At 36.0% G+C, this 17,236-nt stretch overlaps 3 protein-coding genes across 4 annotated transcripts in view; 1 reads left to right on the top strand and 2 right to left on the bottom strand.

Moving 5' to 3' along the window:
* Window positions 1–11,241, bottom strand: part of bru3 (CUGBP Elav-like family member bruno 3) — an 838,385-nt gene extending 827,144 nt beyond the window's left edge. The window contains exon 1 of one of the 2 annotated variants that reach the window (XM_074127777.1): window positions 10,771–11,241. The gene's annotated coding sequence lies outside the window, so the exon portion shown is untranslated. The remainder of the gene's footprint in view (window positions 1–10,770) is intronic. The other variant, XM_074127785.1, reaches the window with a different exon arrangement.
* On the bottom strand, window positions 470–2,998 carry LOC141454453 (uncharacterized). The gene has a single exon (XM_074128689.1). The coding sequence runs from the start codon at window positions 2,996–2,998 to the stop codon at window positions 470–472; it is 2,529 nt and encodes an 842-aa protein (XP_073984790.1).
* LOC141454452 (uncharacterized) lies at window positions 5,109–5,751 on the top strand. Its single transcript, XM_074128688.1, has 3 exons — window positions 5,109–5,189; window positions 5,284–5,406; window positions 5,518–5,751. The coding sequence occupies exons 1-3, from the start codon at window positions 5,109–5,111 to the stop codon at window positions 5,749–5,751; spliced, it is 438 nt and encodes a 145-aa protein (XP_073984789.1).
* Window positions 11,242–17,236: the final 5,995 nt, after the last annotated feature.

The raw sequence follows: 17,236 nt of genomic DNA, 5'->3' as shown, positions 1-17,236 counted from the left end.
TAAATATAATAAATAAAATAACAATAACAATAACAATAAAAAAAGTAAAAAATAAATAAATAATATATTAAAATTAAGATCAAATATTTACAAAGCATGCATACTAACTATAAATTAAAAAAAAAGTATATAAAATAGAATTTCCCGCCACCTTTTTTTTGTATTTTTATTTATTTATTTATTTATTTTTTTTTTATTTTTTTTTTTTCTAAATTTAGAGTAAATTTAAATGAAAAAAAGAAAAAAAGTGAAATAAATGAATTTAAAAAAAAATTTGAATGAATAGAAAAAAAAAAAAAAAAAAAAAAAAAAAAAAAAAAACATAATAAAATGAATAAATAAAAATAATGTTTTATTAAGAAATTTAAATAATTTAAATAAATAAATAAATAAATAAAATGACCACCACCTTAAACTAACCTAACTACTTGACTAATATGTACACTATATACAACCCCTAGAAACGAGGCTACACAGGTACATTCGCTATAGCAAAGTGGCCATGGGCAAGAGTATGAACACGATCGACTAGATGTCGTTTGTCGTCGTGGGGCGAAAGAGATACTTTTTTCTGTTCAACGGAAAAGAGTTTGTGCTCTTTTGAAATGATTGTTCTAAAAGAGGTGGTAAACTCTTTTCCGTCGAACAGGGCAGCCACATAATCATCAAAAGTTATTTTCTTTTCCACAGCTGCCTTTTTTATCCCTTTCGCCCGTTTTAACTCTTGTCCCCGGATACGTAAAGCGTACATTTTGGCGCGGAGGCCCACGAATTCAGTTACAGGCTCTCCGCTGGCCTCGTCCTTGAACTTCCCCAACACTTTTTTATTTTTTGTGCTGTAAAGTATATGTCCGTTAGGGTAGTCTGAAGTGTCCAGTTCGTTTATTATTGTTGTTAAGTCACTGTAAAAGTCTTCCGTCTTAACTTCATAAATTAAACTATCTGTATCGGTATACATTAACTTAAGTTTGTCTGTATCGTACCTTTTGAGCATAGTTTTGTAGTGGAACTCGTACATCCGGACTTTGGACAGATCAAGTATGGACATTCCAACATAAATCGGTTTGTTCATCGTGATCTGCTCAAAGTCCAGATGCACTGCCACTAAAGTTTCTGTATATACTGTCCGGTCCTTAAAAGTGGGTTTTGCTATAAGTTTTCTCAGTCGTCTTTGGTCAGTCACCAGTTCTATTTTCGTCCGTTTGCGTACGTCTTCCATAAATTTTCCAAAAACGGCGTTGTTCATAAGTTTGTAAAAGTCTTTGTCAAAGTCGTTCGTCGCCTGTTGTCTCATGTGAGTGTTGAGGTCGATGTAGGAACGAAGCCAACGGGACTGTCTGAATCGCAGCGCCCTATGTACGCGTACTAACCGGAGACCTAGGCCCATGGCTTGCTGCAAATTGACGAAGTGGACAACGTATTTCTCCCTGTTGGACAATGGAGCCAACAGTTTCTTGGTAACTTGTCCCGGAGGCACCCTATTCTCCGGGAGAAGGGGGAAATCGTTGTGCAGTTCGTGCAATTTGCTCGGATACTCTATGTCGGCTTCAACAATATACCCGAAGGGGCCATCTTCTTGCATATTGCCCCAGTCTAGAGTATCCGGATGTTCTACCCACTCGAAACCTCCAGAAGGAAGCGGATTTAACATTGCCCACCCGTACAAATTATTTGCATCTAGGTAGGCAATGTATTTCGATTCCTTAAGGGGGTCGCGATCTGGGTTGAGGTATTTATTATCGGCTTTGCTATAGCGATGACTGCATTGGCAAATGCCGCCCCTTATGCCCCGCTCAATCATTAGGAGCTGGTCATAATCTGTAAGGAGTTCTAATTGTATCCCTGTACACTTCAGCATGGCATCCCAAGCCAGTCCTGGGGCCGTGAAATACCAGGCAGGGTCCAGCGAATATGCTCTTATGCAAACATCTCTGAAATTTTCAAAGATGTCACATAAGAGCATTACGTCTACCTTAAGGTAGAGCTCGCTGTACCCCCCTAGGGTTCTAATATCGAAGGCCTCCCAAACTGACTGAGCATGCTGATAGTCTTCGTCCGAGATATGGCATTCATTAAGGGTGCTATAGAATGCCTCCTTAGGGGGTAGAACCGTCTCCCTAAGTTTCTCGAACGAGTCTGTGTAATCGTAGGGATACACTCCTTTTCTTATGACCAGATCCATCTTGTCTGCGGGGAAGAATTTACCCATATCTATAAATTTGTTCTTGGGCAAATTCTTGGACAACCTATCTAAGCTGGAAGACAAGAAGCGGAAGGTGTCCACAAATCTGACGGTTAGAGCGCCCACTTGTTTGCTAAAAGAGATATATTTCTCTTCGCTGTTGGGGATGACGTCAATGCGACTTGTGTCATACCCCAACTGGCGTACAATAAAGTGGGCGTCATATCCGCTCAGATTGTGGAGGAAGACGGGAAGGAAACGAGGAGTGCGGTATAGGATATTACAGGAATTGTGAGCAGGACCACGATACATACCACTGATGTGATCGTGATCCGCCACCTTAGGATTGGATCTAGAGAAGGATTTGTGACAAAGGTAGCAGGTTTGGGACTGTTGGAAGTCTTCCAGCTGAGATGGTGTCAGGGGTAGCATTGGCCTCTTTATGGAGTATACCAGAGCCACCTTCTCGGCCACTGCCTTTATGTATGCCATGAATTTCTCTGCAGAATCTTCACCTGTATAAATGTAGGGTTCTGCAGGGAAATCGGCAGGAAGACAGTGGCGTATGTCTTCTGCAACTTTAATATAAACACAGAAGCTCATTGGAAGGTGACTCTGATAGGGAGTCGTGTAGGTGCGACTCGAATTGCCATCGCTGGGAATTTTTTTTAAAACCGATTCAAAATCTGCGTAGATGACGATGGGAATCCTCATCTGATTTTGCACTTTAGTAAAAGATACAGTTGGAGGAGACCCATCGTCATTGCATGTGGGCAGGACAATTCGAGTCGCTCTGTTCTCTCCACAGTACTCCATATGCTCCTTCACCCGCTCAACGATGTTCACGCTGTCGATGTTAAAGTGCGTGAAGCATCGCTTACAAACGTGTACCCTTTGTTCGTGCTCAGTAATCTGACGGGCCACTAATTTATTAAAATCTTTAATATAGGTATAGTGGCTCCGTCCATTTTCCATCATTAGGAGAAGGAGGTCGCGATGGTCTTCCTTCTCCTGCTTCACCACCTTTAAAGGGTACACGTTTCCTTTCTCTCCAAGGGCGAAAACATTGATGCTTATGTTATTAAATTTCTCAAATTTTTTCACCTCATGGAGAGGAGTGGGGAAGGAAATGCAGTCAAAATTGTACCTGTGTTCTAAATTTTTATATTTACTTTCGCGTTCTGGATGAATAGTTACGAGACGGGAGAGAATGGCATACTTGAAACACTGATCATCATTGTTTTGGACATTTATAACCGCTTTTCGATTCGCAATGTGGGGAGGTAAAGGGATGTAGCTGTTACCTCCCATGGGTTGGAAACGGTTCACCCTTAGAAGGACCCCATCAAACCCTTTCAAAAACCACCCGCTCCCCTTTAATGTGGACTCCTCCATCTCAGTCACTAATTTCTTAAAACTTTCCTTTAAGCATTCTTCGATGGAGGAGTCTTCATAAATTACTTTATTCTTAGTCTTGAAGGCGCGATCACATGTTTCACCTTTGATGTTTTCAAATGTCGCCTCCAAGACCAAGTTGTACTTGAGGGGAGCCTCTTCCACGCATTCTGCAAGTAACTGACGCAATGTGCCTAACTGGGCATTTAAGAATTCCATTGCATCAGCTACTTCAATGCATGGAAGAAAGAAAGTCCGAAGAGTCCCTCCGTGCGCCGTTTCCACTTCATACAAACTTCCGTTGGCGGCATCTATTCGAGCTCTTTTAGTCATGATGGTCAGTGTTTCATTGCCACAACGACGCATGTGCGCAGTCAACGTCTTCTTAGAAGAAAATCCCTCGCCGCAAATATTGCAAAGATGGCGTTGACTGCGCGATATACATGTAACTTCGTGACGATTCTTGTTATCTTCCCTTTTAAATATTTTATGGCAATGTAGACACTCCATAATTAATAAAATAACACGTAATATAAAATAATAATAAGTAATATAAAATAATAAGTAATGTAATGAAAAATATTAATAATACAAATATATATATATTTTAACGCGGTTATTTAATACATACACAAACTAGAATAACACTAAATTACTAAATAAATAATTATATATATATATACAACTAATAAAAAACTAATAAAAATTAACTATGTAAAAATACTGAATGGAAAATATGAAATATAATAAAAATAATAAAAAAAAAAAAAGAGCAATAAAAAATAATTTAACGCTAATAAAAATTAACTATGTAAAATACTGAATGGAAAATATGAAATATAATAAAAATAATAATAAAAGAGCAATACAAAATAATTTAACGCAGTTATTTAATACAAATTAAAAAATTATTTTAAAATGAAAAAAGAATAAAAAAATTATTTTAAAAATAAAAAAGAATAAAAACTAGAATAACACAAAATTACTAAATAATTATATATATATATACAACTAATAAAACTAATAAAACTAATAAAAATTAACTATGTAAAATACTGAATGGAAATATGAAATATAGCAAAATAATAAAAGAGCAATAAAAAAAATAAAGAAAAAAAACGAATATATATATTTGTAAAATAACAATTAATTAAAAAAAGTACTTGCTTTAGAAAAAACAGGCAGGATGTTGGAATAGATGTTGTCACCAAAAACTCTGAACGCTGTATGAGCGCAACAGAATTCGGAGACTTCTTTTATATCGATTATAAGTAAAAAACAGGAAATGCTATAGACTCTTGTGATTGTTATGCTAAGGGTAGGGGGTATCAAAGTTAGTTACTGACCAATGCAAACACGGCATGATCGGACGTGCAAGTTAAATAATACTAAGCCACATATAAATAATAATAAAACATAAAAAATGATCATAGTGTTAGTGATAAGTATCCAAATACACACACACACAAAGTTAAATGAAATTAGACAATAAGTCAGTTCAAATCATGTTGGAACTTGTCCGTTAGCTGATATGATAGAAGGGGGCAGTTTAAACAACAGAGCGCTGTTCATTATCACAAGAATGTCGGCAAGCAGCAACTACTCTCAAGAAGTAAGTGATAATTATTACTTTCTCTTAAATGCTAATTTTAATTGCATACTATTATAGTAATAAAAATACTAATTATTATTAATATTTTTTTCAGACTTCAAATGCCCAGGTTTGGGATTTGAACATCGATTGGGCGGTGGGAGATTCCACCCCCAACCGTTCAGGGGCCCTTAGGCCCCATTATTACGACAGCGAAGAAGAAGATATTTTCGATAAAGTAATTAAATAACAATATAATAAAAAAAAAAAAAAAAAAAAAAATGCATTATTGTTTTATATTGATCTTGATATATATATAATTAAACAAAATATTTATTATTTCTTTCAGGCGCTGCAAATTGCAGAAAAGGAAAAATTGCTATCTTCCTCCTCGAAAGAGGAGGAAGATCAGTTAATTCAAGCCTGCCTGCAGGCAGAAAAGGAGAATGAAGCCTGCCTGCAGGCAGAAAAGGAAAATAAAATCATGCAACAATACCTGCAGGGAGAAAAAGTGAAAGATGAAGATTTAGTGGAGGCCTGCCTGCAGGGGGAAAGGGATTTTTTTAAACATTTCTTTTCTTAAACAATAAAAGAAATGTTTAAAAAAATTCCTTTCTTATGACATCTTTATTGATGTCATCTTTTTTTTTTAATAAGTTTATTTTTTTTTAAATCAATAAAAAATGTTTTTTTTTTTTAATTAATTTTGCTTTATTCTTATTTTTTCCTTTGTACATTTGAATTATTCCCATATTACAAGAAAGTTTAAATGGGTTAAGTATGATGATTCAGACTTGAGGTAAAGTAAATTATTAAAATATAACACAGAAATAATATGAGTTAGCCTATTGAGGCTACAACGACATATTCAGGTTTGTATAGTTGGTAAAGCGAAATACTAAGAGATATAAGAATAATATAAATATTTTGTCTTTCGAATTAAACATATAGAGAAAAATAGAAGTCTTTATTCAAAGGAAACCAATCTATAGACATTATTTTAAAGTTAAGGTTATAACAAGTTGTGTTATAATAATTTCTTATTTTATTTTTTATTTTTCAAAATATGGTAATTGAAGGAAGTAATTGAAATTGCAACTGCCTTCTGTATATTTAAGATCTCTCTCTCTCTCTTACTCTCACACACACAATTCACTGGAGTTTGCGCATGCCTAGTTGATAGAAGTTAGCAGTTTAAATAATATTTCTTATTTAACCAGCTGTTGTTATATATATTACTTATACTAAGAAATAAAATCGATATTAATCAATACATATACAACCGATATTATAGCCGATAGAAGTAATCGATATTGCAACTGCCTCCTGTATTTTTTTTTTTTTTTTTTTTTAAAGATCTATCACACACTGGAGACTGGAGTTTGCGCATGCGTAAATGATACAAGTTAGCAGTTTAAATAATATTTCTTATTTAACCAGCTGTTGTTATATATATTACTTATACTAAGAAATAAAATCGATATTAATCAATACATATACAACCGATATTATAGCCGATAGAAGTAATCGATATTGCAACTGCCTCCTGTATTTTTTTTTTTTTTTTTTTTTAAAAGATCTATCACACACTGGAGACTGGAGTTTGCGCATGCGTAAATGATACAAGTTAGCAGTTTAAATAATATTTCTTATTTAAAATAGAAAATACAAAAGTTAAGGAAGGGGTGGGGGGCTACAGGTGCTTGCTATAGAAACCTGTCCTGAGAGGTAACCGTTTGGAAAAAAAAAGATGCAATTCTATTGGCTAGTTACAATGTGACGTAATTGTGGTGGAGAGGGGGGGGGGAGGGAATGCTAGTAGTAGCTGGTAGGACTAAGTGTTAGTTCGTGTTTAGTTTTTAGTGAGTGAAGGTCACGTCATCAACAGCGAATGCAGCCCAGGTGGAGGGGGTAAGTTTCTTCATTATTTAAAGTGAGTCAGCCATTAATATTTAAGTTCAATATTGTGTGTGTGTATATATATGTGCCTGTGTGTGTAACAGTGAAGGGGGGGGGGGAGTTAATTTAAATTGGTTATTAAAAGAAAAAAATCTTAGGAGAGGGGGCTAGATTTTTTTTTTTTTTTTAAAAAATAATTCCAAGGTAAAACATAAGAGTACATTAAAAACTACAGTGAGCGAGACTATCACTGTGGCCGAGTGGTGAAGATGACGTGGCTACCAGCACGAAGGTTGTAGGATCGAATCCAAGGTAAGAAATAAAAAAAAATTCACCCTCCTCTCCATCAATGGGCGAGGGGGTGAGAGGTATGTTTCAGGTCATCAGCTGGCATGAGGTCCGCCATCTTGGAGCTAACAGCTGGTCGGAGCACAGCTGTGGTGGTCAACAGCTGGTCAGAGCACAGCTGTGCACAACAGCTGGTATGAGGTCCGCCATCTTGTAGGAGGAGGAGGACAACGAGCAGGAGGAGGAGGGGTGGGGGTAAAGGTAAGTGCTATGTAGTAGGAGTAGGGATAGGGTGGGGGGTAGAGGAAGTGTCGTCGAATTCGCTGATTGGAGAGGGGAAGGGGAGGGGGTAAGGGGGGAGGGGGGAGGGGCGTGGCCTAAACCCTCGTCGAATTCGATGATAGGCCGGTGGGCGTGGCCAAAAAGAAATCCTGCATTCTGATTGGCTCCTCAAAAAAAGCGTCCCAGAACCGCCATTTTCCCTCTACTACGTGACAACAGTTTGTGGATTTTAAATTATTTTAAACTCGTGCAGCAAATGCTCGCAGATTATCTGCTAATTATCACTTTTTCGTACATAGAAGACCTTCAATGTGGATATTTTTATCAGTGTAAAACTTTATGCAGTAAATTTGACAAGACCTTAATATTTATCTTACCTTAGTACAAAGAGGAAATTAAAAATTAATTTAAATCGTGGATGTTATGCGCGTTTAACAGAGCAATCTGTGGTCTGCATTTTGAACTAAGCACAATCTAAACATTCCACCATTTTTCAAATATGTCCGTTAGCTATTTTTATTGGCTCTTTTATATCTTTTTTTTTTTGTTTTTGTTTTTAATTAATTTTACCTCTTCCGTCAAAATGGGATATTTCTAGTGGGGGAAAAAAATATGTATACACAAAAGAAAGTAAAGTAATTGCCTATTTTTACTCGGCGAGGCCTAACGCCCAACTACCAATTAGGTGTCGTCCCATTTACGATATAGTTCAGCATTAAATCGTATCTCTTCAAATTCATTTCTTTTTAAATTAAATACATGTTTAAATTTAAAACGCGTCGTCATTGGTGTCCGGGACATTTTTCTTTTAGTGTTTTACCAGTCTTCGGGACAAAATGTACGACAATTTTTTTGTAAAACATAAAAACAAAATAACTGAAAACAATTTTAACGTCACCATCCCCTCCCCAAAACCTGTGAAGCCCCTATTTTCTTACGCAAAAATTACGAAAAGAAAAAGAAAGATAAAATAGAGTAACCCTAAAAGAGAAGATAATTAAATATTAAAGGATTTAATTAAATTAAATGGATTAGCCCAAAAAGTTGAGAGATTTTAAATGAAAGCAAATGATCTTTCTATTCCTTTAGCGGTACCAAAATATAAAATTTGTGGTTCCGCACAAAAATTAAACCAGAAAACAATAATTTCTAAAAATCCTTCTGGTCTAATAGAAGCTAACAACAACGCTTTTCCAGCAGATTACTTCGTACATTTTCTTAAATCTGGAATTAATCCAGAACGCTGAGAAATCATTTTGGATCTAAAAGTGTGACTTAAAAAAGGTTCTGGAAGAATTTATGAAGTAATACTGGATTCTTAATTATTTTTCTGCCTGCAAAATAATTCTAAAGAAGTAAGTATTTACTAAATAAAGGAAATCACAATGGAAATCCAAAATTTCTAATTTTGAGAGACATTAGAAAACAATTATATAACTTAGCCAGATTCCCTACATTCTCGCTGATTTCTCAATTTAAGATTTCAACATAGTATTTGATGAAAAGAAAATATTTTATTGGACACCCTTTCGAAGGGCCAATCTAATGCGATGTTCGACCTAACCCCTAAGCTGCATTTTAGTGTAACAGGTTGTTCAAACACCCTACACTCGGTAAATACTGTTGTATACACATTCAGTAAAAATTCTAAAAGTATAAATATACAAATATTTTTAAATTAATGATAATAAGATTCATTAACAAAGATTTAATTTAATACAAATAATTCTTCATTTATTCACTGGCCACTGCCAACTGAATTATAAAGGTTCTGACTTCCATTAAATCTGACCCACTTTATTAGTTTACGTTTATCAATAACAGTTTTTGGCATAAAGTTTAATTTATAATAAATTCTATTTTATTTATTTTGAATGGTAAACAAATATATAACGGGGCATTGCCTGTAATATATTTGGATTACGTATTATTATTATTTTTAGCCCCTTCATATAGGGAAAAAAATGGATAGTTATAGAGAACTTTTGAAAAAACAACTAAAGCGAACAACTTGTATTAAGGGCCACAAAAAGGTTACTTTTTTAATTAATTTATCCATTTAATTTGAAAGTTACCTCAACGCTGGTTGCACTACATCAAAGATCTTTTATTTGAAACATTCTTCTAGAAGAAAATTTGAAGTTAAGGGAAACTGTGGAAGAGTTTTTTTTGCCCATTTCTGTAAGATATCTTTTCCCATCCAAATAATATTAAAAGGAATACAATATGGGACAAAATATTCAAGTTTGAAGAAAATCAGCTGACAGAAGGTGCCTTATCATGAAATAGATTTGGGTGTATAGTAAGTTTTCCCCCAAAAAAGGCTCTTACAATTCAAAGAGTCATTTTTGTTGTAATGTAAATGGGGACGGATGTTAGAGTACGTAGATTTTTTAAACAGAAGATCCCCAGTTCGAATCCCATACGTGTAACTACTTTTTTTTTTACTTGTCAGCAAAGTAAAGTTTACAGTGAAGTAGGTGCTTCCGCCCTCGTTCAAGACAACTAATTATATAATGTGCAGTGTTGCAAACCTTGTTTACTGTTAAAAACAAAAACAAAAAAAAGGTAAATTTGTCGCTAAAATGGTGCCTAAATTAAACTCTCTATTCTCTACAAACCCTTTTATTCTTCTCTGATTGAATTTATAGTTCATCTTAATCAAGAATTTTTAAAAATGGCCATGTTTTGTAAACATAGTGATCACATAAATTTATAACATTTACCTAATTATTATTATTTAAATATAAATTCGTTATAGGGCAGTACTTAGTAACGTTACAGATCTGCAACGTTATTTATTTATTTTATGTAGGTATATACGATTTTAATTACGGTATAATTGTGAGAATAAAATATAATACAGATGTTTACAGTTGCAAGAAAATTGGTGAGTTATAACCTTCAGACATTAAAGTCATGTGAGTGACCACATTAATTAAGTTTTATTGATACATAAATATGAAGATAACAATTTTTTTTTCTCTTTAAAAGCAACATTAAAATAGAAGCAACATTGTGTAGAGTTATTTAATAAGATTATATAATTGAAACACATAGAAAACAGGAACATATATAGTATTATACACATATAATAAAAGAGAAAAGTTATAAAAATGTTGAACGTGTTTACCTGAACATTGACCCCCTCATGGAAGTTGCAGTATGCGCCGAACTAGTTGCTAAAGATGTTTGGTATATATTTATGTTGCCAGTATTAGAAATATAGTTCAAGTTGAATTAAGATATATTTGAATGGATAAAAATGTTCGTTTTGTTTAAATTATTTACGATGTTTATTGGAAAAAGTTAATATTATTATTTTTTGAGATAAAATGAGCCAATTAATTATTATTATACATAAATTTGTTTCTATTTATTTAAAAAAAAGAAGAATTGTTTGGGTGGGGGATAAAGTTTGATTATTATGTAATAATTATTTTTTGGACCGAGTTATATAAAATGGAACGGTTACCCTGTATACGAGCTTGCGAGATGATGCCGCGAGTAGATCGGCCTTGCTTCTAGTCATCTAACTCAATTACACAAATCAAACAAGTGAGTCAGAGCTATGACTCTTGGGTAGGGTTGAATGAGTGAGATAGTAGTAGGGCGTAAAGAGGGATGGGCGGTGTGTGTGTGTGTGTGTGTGTGTGTGTGTGTGTGTGTGTGTGTGTGTGTGTGTGTATTATCCCTGTAGACAAGGAGGGAGAGAGCCAACTAGGACTGAGATGGGATGATGAAGTGCCCAGATGGATGGAATGGGAGGTATGGTGGGGCTCAGTATATTACTATTTGTGTATTTGTGTGTAATATTATACAGGAATAGGGAGAGGGAGTGAGGGGTGTAGGGGGGGCCTAGGATACTCAGGGAGATTGGGGCCCAGAGTAAACCAAGCCAGCGCTGTAACCCCTGGGCCAGGGCAGTGTATAAGGGGAACTCTTGTGTGTTGGTCGAAAGAGAGCGGCAGGCAAAGCTTGTATAGAAGAGGCTTCCCAACAAGTCCTACCCACCAGAGAAGGTTACATCACCCGCCACAACTTCCCTCCGGGTCTTATTTTTGGTTGAGCGAGAGAATAAGTGAGATACAAATAGAAGAGAGAGAGTGGGATAGTAGGAAAAGCAGGCCCGGCAGGGGGGCGGAGTCCTGATCAGTTGACGTCAGAGTAGGCGGGGCTGAAGCGCAGGCGCCACCTTCTCGTATCACCATGACAACCAACAGGTAACATACACGCTTTTCGCAACTAAACAACCCTTTTTCTCGCCTACCCCTTTATACAACTTACCTTCTTGTTCCTTCTATTGCTCACTCCTCTTGTTGACGTCGGCATACACCGGAACCTCTTCAAAAATCTCTACCAGCCCAGCCCATCCCCAGCCCTTGTTGTATGCCCTGTTGAACTCAAACCCTCTGCCAAGCATCCCACTTTGCCTAATAAGCACTAAGACCCAATTAGCGCCAGTTATGTAGGTGGGCTCTTTTGCGAAAGAGAAGGTAGAATACTGGGTTGGGTACGGTGGGTAGTTTTGAAGTGCCAACATATAGGCAAGGTGGAGTTTCGAAGCTGAATACAACAAGGTTTCTTTCAACAACACCTCATTTACCTTTGCTCTAATATCGGCTAGTCAGACAAGGAGTGGGTGTTTGAAGACAAACAACCTATTGGTAGGGGAGAGAAGAGCATCTTCAGATACAAATCTTCTAAAACATCCTTCATTATCATGTTATGCAAATAAAAAACATATGAACAAACAAACACATTCATACCAAATACTATCATAAGAAATAAACATCGAATTAATTGAATTAATTAGGATCATCTTTATAAGGAACATTCATAATCGAACCATATATCGAATCATAAATGAATGTCGATGGAAGAACCATGAAATAAAACTTCTATTTAACTAAAACAGCTTTGAAACGATCATAAGACTTCTGCAAGAGCTGCAATTCTTGTTTGAAGAAATTTATTCAAAAAACATAATTTATTTATAATAATTAAATTAAATGTTTCATTTATCCCTTTACTATTTTAAACGATTATTATTTTGGATCAAGAAAACATAAAATTAATGCGTCAGCTTGGCGCTACGGTAGCCTAGAGGTAAGAGAAGCGACTCTTACTACTACGATATGTTATTGGAAGTGGGTTCGATTCCCAGGTCCGCGTCTTTGACTTTTATTTCATGTAATAAGTAAATAAGATCAAGTTAATTATGTCTTTAGAGTGCATTTATTAGAATTATGTATGCTTGGCAAACCGTTATGAATTAAAATTCGTATGTATGTTGTTGCTGTATGCGTTACCTATGATTTTCAAGGAAATCCAGAAAAAATTCAGGCCTAGAACGGAAACCAAAAGTGGAAACTGTGGTGCATCCAACTTAAAATTTCACTTTAGAACCGTATATATTTTTGTAAGCTCATGGCCGAAGAGTTTGAAATACTTACACTAAATAATTTCTATTAATTTCTGCATATTCCGGAAAGATTGGAGAAATCCTTCTTAAAAAAAGGCAATAACAGTTTTAATTGCCTTTAAACAAACTAACGTGACTATAAGAAAATAGGTGATTTTAGGTTGCGATTCTTCGTTGGAGATTGACAGCTAAAAAATTTTTCTACGTGTTGTTCTAAATTTTGAATAAACTAAAAATCTGTCGAGAGATAAGCATTTGGTTTTTAATTATAAATAATTTATTTACATTAACTAATCAAGAAATCTCTGAAAGTAAAAGACGATCAACTTGTAATTTGTACATAGGTAGATCCACTTTGGATTTAGGTACTCGATAAAAACGTGTTTTTCAAAAACCTATAGCAAACCACGACAAAAACTGGTAACATCTACGAGGGTCGTTTGAAAAGTCCGTGCAAAGTCAGAGAGATAGCACCACTGGCGCGTATCGAGGTTATGTTTAGTTAGTAGCATCTCTTGGAAGAACACACACGAAGTTTCAGCCAGATCGGTCTATTTCTTTGTGTTTGGCATTCGTTTGAATCGAGGAAGTCGAGTGATTTTCAAAAAATGGACGAAAAAAAATTTCGTGTGTTGATTAAAAACTACTTTATGAAAGGCAAAACGCCTCAGGAGACTAAAGAGAAGCTTGATAAACATTATGGTGACTCCGCACCTTCGATTAGAACAGTTTATAAGTGGTTTCAAAATTTTCGGAGTGGCCATAATGGCACAAGTGACGCTGAACGTTCTGGACGCCCTGTTGAGGTTACTACTCCAGAAATCCTTGATAAAATCCATGATATGGTGATGGATGACAGGAGAGTGAAGGTGCGTGAGATTGCTAGTGCTGTGGGCATCTCGAATGAACGGGTACATAATATTTTGCATCAACATTTGGACATGACAAAGCTATCCGCAAGATGGGTGCCGCGATTGCTCACTCTTGACCAAAAACGAAATCGTGTGAAGTGTTGCAAGGACGTTTTGCGGCTGTTCCAGAAGAATCCGCAGGACTTTAAGCGTCGTTTCGTCACTGTGGATGAAACATGGATACATCACTACACTCCTGAGACCAAAGAACAATCTAAACAATGGGTTACCAAGGGGGAATCTGCACCAAAAAAGGCGAAGACCGTTCCTTCGGCCGGAAAGATTATGGCGACTGTCTTTTGGGATTCGCAAGGAATAATCCTCATCGACTATCTGGAAAAGGGTAAAACTATTACAGGTGCATATTATTCATCGTTATTGGACCGTTTGAAAACCGAGCTGCAAGAAAAACGCCCACGGTTGGCCCACAATAATGGCACAAGTGACGCTGAACGTTCTGGACGCCCTGTTGAGGTTACTACTCCAGAAATCCTTGATAAAATCCATGATATGGTGATGGATGACAGGAGAGTGAAGGTGAGTGAGATTGCTAGTGCTGTGGGCATCTCGAATGAACGGGTACATAATATTTTGCATCAACATTTGGACATGACAAAGCTATCCGCAAGATGGGTGCCGCGATTGCTCACTCTTGACCAAAAACGAAATCGTGTGAAGTGTTGCAAGGACGTTTTGCGGCTGTTCCAGAAGAATCCGCAGGACTTTAAGCGTCGTTTCGTCACTGTGGATGAAACATGGATACATCACTACACTCCTGAGACCAAAGAACAATCTAAACAATGGGTTACCAAGGGGGAATCTGCACCAAAAAAGGCGAAGACCGTTCCTTCGGCCGGAAAGATTATGGCGACTGTCTTTTGGGATTCGCAAGGAATAATCCTCATCGACTATCTGGAAAAGGGTAAAACTATTACAGGTGCATATTATTCATCGTTATTGGACCGTTTGAAAACCGAGCTGCAAGAAAAACGCCCACGGTTGGCCCACAAAAAAGTCCATTTCCATCACGACAACGCACCAGCTCACACCTCAGCAGTTGTGGTCGCAAAATTAATGGAAATAGGGTTCCAACTCGTTTCACATCCCCCCTATTCTCCAGACTTGGCTGCCTCGGACTACTATTTGTTCCCCAATATGAAGAAATGGCTGGTGGGAAAAAGATTTTATTCAAACGAGGAGGTGATTGCAGAAACGAATGGCTATTTTTCAGACTTGGACAAATCCTATTATTCGGAAGGGATCAACAAACTAGAGCAGCCTTGGACGAAGTGTATAAGCCTAAAAGGAGACTATGTTGAAAAATAAAAAAGGTTTACCCCAAAAAATTAAGTAGTTTTTATTTTTGCACGGACTTTTAAACGACCCTCGTATTCGGTAAAATTGGCAGTTATACCTTAGTATTGGAATTTTGCTTTCGTATTTTATACTTATTATTATTCAGAAAGTAATGAGGCCCATGAAACTGAAATAGCACTTTAGAGGGTAGCTTGCCTCCAATAATGTCTATATACGGATTTTTAAAAGGAAATTTCACGAATAAAAGTTTGAAGTCTACAATTCGTAATCTAATCAAACATTACCAATAGTATAACTTTACTGAAATTGAAACAGATAAGCAATTTCAGCCTACAATTTGAAATAGTCCTTTGCATATTTTAGTTTTATTTGTAAGATATGCAAATTATAGTATAGCTGCTACTGGATTAATAAAGAAAACAATTGTAGGAGGAAAAAAAGACAATATCCTCCATGAAAAGAGAAGTGAAATTTTGGCTGTTGGGTTTTATCCCGTAGTTTTGTTTCAGACACATGTTCCTCTCAACATGTTGATGACACGGAAGTTACCTGCTCTACAATAAATACACACTACGAGGGTACATTCTAACAAGTATATCCACATAAGTGAACTTATACTCTGAAATGTGTCTGAGATGGCTAGCTAAATTCATGCCAAAAAAATAACTATAAACAATTTCCAGCTACTTGTATTTTAGAAAGAGGAATTTCATACTGAGTAATATATAAATTTCTTTGCTTAAAAATGGTAAAACTATTTCTGTTCTTTTTTTTGGGGGGGGGGCTTTTTTTGGCATTGGCTTCCGCCATACAGCCAGCATCGTCTAGGTGTTTATCACTAGAATATCACTCACTCTCCATTCTTACTTATAAATACTTTCGCTTCACACATTCATCTCTCTACTATATACAACTATTTACATAAAAACTTACAACTAATGGATGGATCTGCACTCTGTGCTCCTGCCATCCTTATAGCTTAACCGAAATTAACATCACGTAATCCTTCTCTAATCATTTTCTTCCATTCACTCTAATCGGCTATAACTTTTAAATACATTCATATTTCATTGCTAGCTCTGCTATAGATTTAAGCACATAGATGTTGGTGGAGAATATTTTGTCTTCGTAGCGTACTGGTGCATCTAAATACCTGTATATATCGTCAAACATTCGTTTCCTTTCTACCACATAACGTGGACATATCATTATTATATGTTTGAAATCCTCTCTCATCATTGCAATCTACTGTGAAGATACGATCCGCACATCGCGTGGTTCGCTCTCAGCCTGCTTATTGTCTCTTCTGTTTTTCGTTACCGTTGTCATATTAAATGTAAGCACATTAAAATTCTTTATATGCAAAACACAATCCATTTTTCCGTGTAAGTATTGTTTCGTTTTGTTAATACGTATTGGTCGGTTTCGATCGTTAACTTAACTTCAGAATGATTAAATAACATTCTAGTATTACCACCAGAACTAGTTCATGGAATTCTCCACTTAACTTTGATGATAATACTTAATAAGAACCGAGGTGTGCAAAGTCAAAATAGAACTGGTGTCTGTGAATGATGGGTATAGTACAAAACTATGGTGAGAAAATGCTAGAATAGAGATGTTCCTTATTAGATACCTCTCCATGTACTTGTTTAAAGGTGGAGCTGTTTGCCCTCTTTCGATATGCTAAGAAGAAAAAAGAGCGATGAAGCATTAGGGAGTGGTTACCTCTTGGAATATCTCCAATGATGGATGGAATATAAGAAATATACAATGATCACTAAGGTCAAATAAAGCACATGGATGGGACAAGGAATTGGTGGTCCTGGTAGATAAAGGGTTGGAGTGTTTGCACCAAGAACCAGGTACTTAAAACGATTTAGGAAGCATCCTAGCATCTTTCCCGGCTGGAATTCACGCAGTAGAAAATGCTTTCGTCTAACCTC

This window comes from Rhodnius prolixus, unplaced genomic scaffold (genome assembly GCF_049639745.1).
Source record: "Rhodnius prolixus isolate KJV_2025 unplaced genomic scaffold, Rpr scaffold_9, whole genome shotgun sequence".
NCBI classification, from domain to species: domain Eukaryota; kingdom Metazoa; phylum Arthropoda; class Insecta; order Hemiptera; family Reduviidae; genus Rhodnius; species Rhodnius prolixus.
The sequence above is the reverse complement of the archived record's forward strand: the minus strand, read 5'-3'. Positions and strand labels throughout refer to the sequence as shown.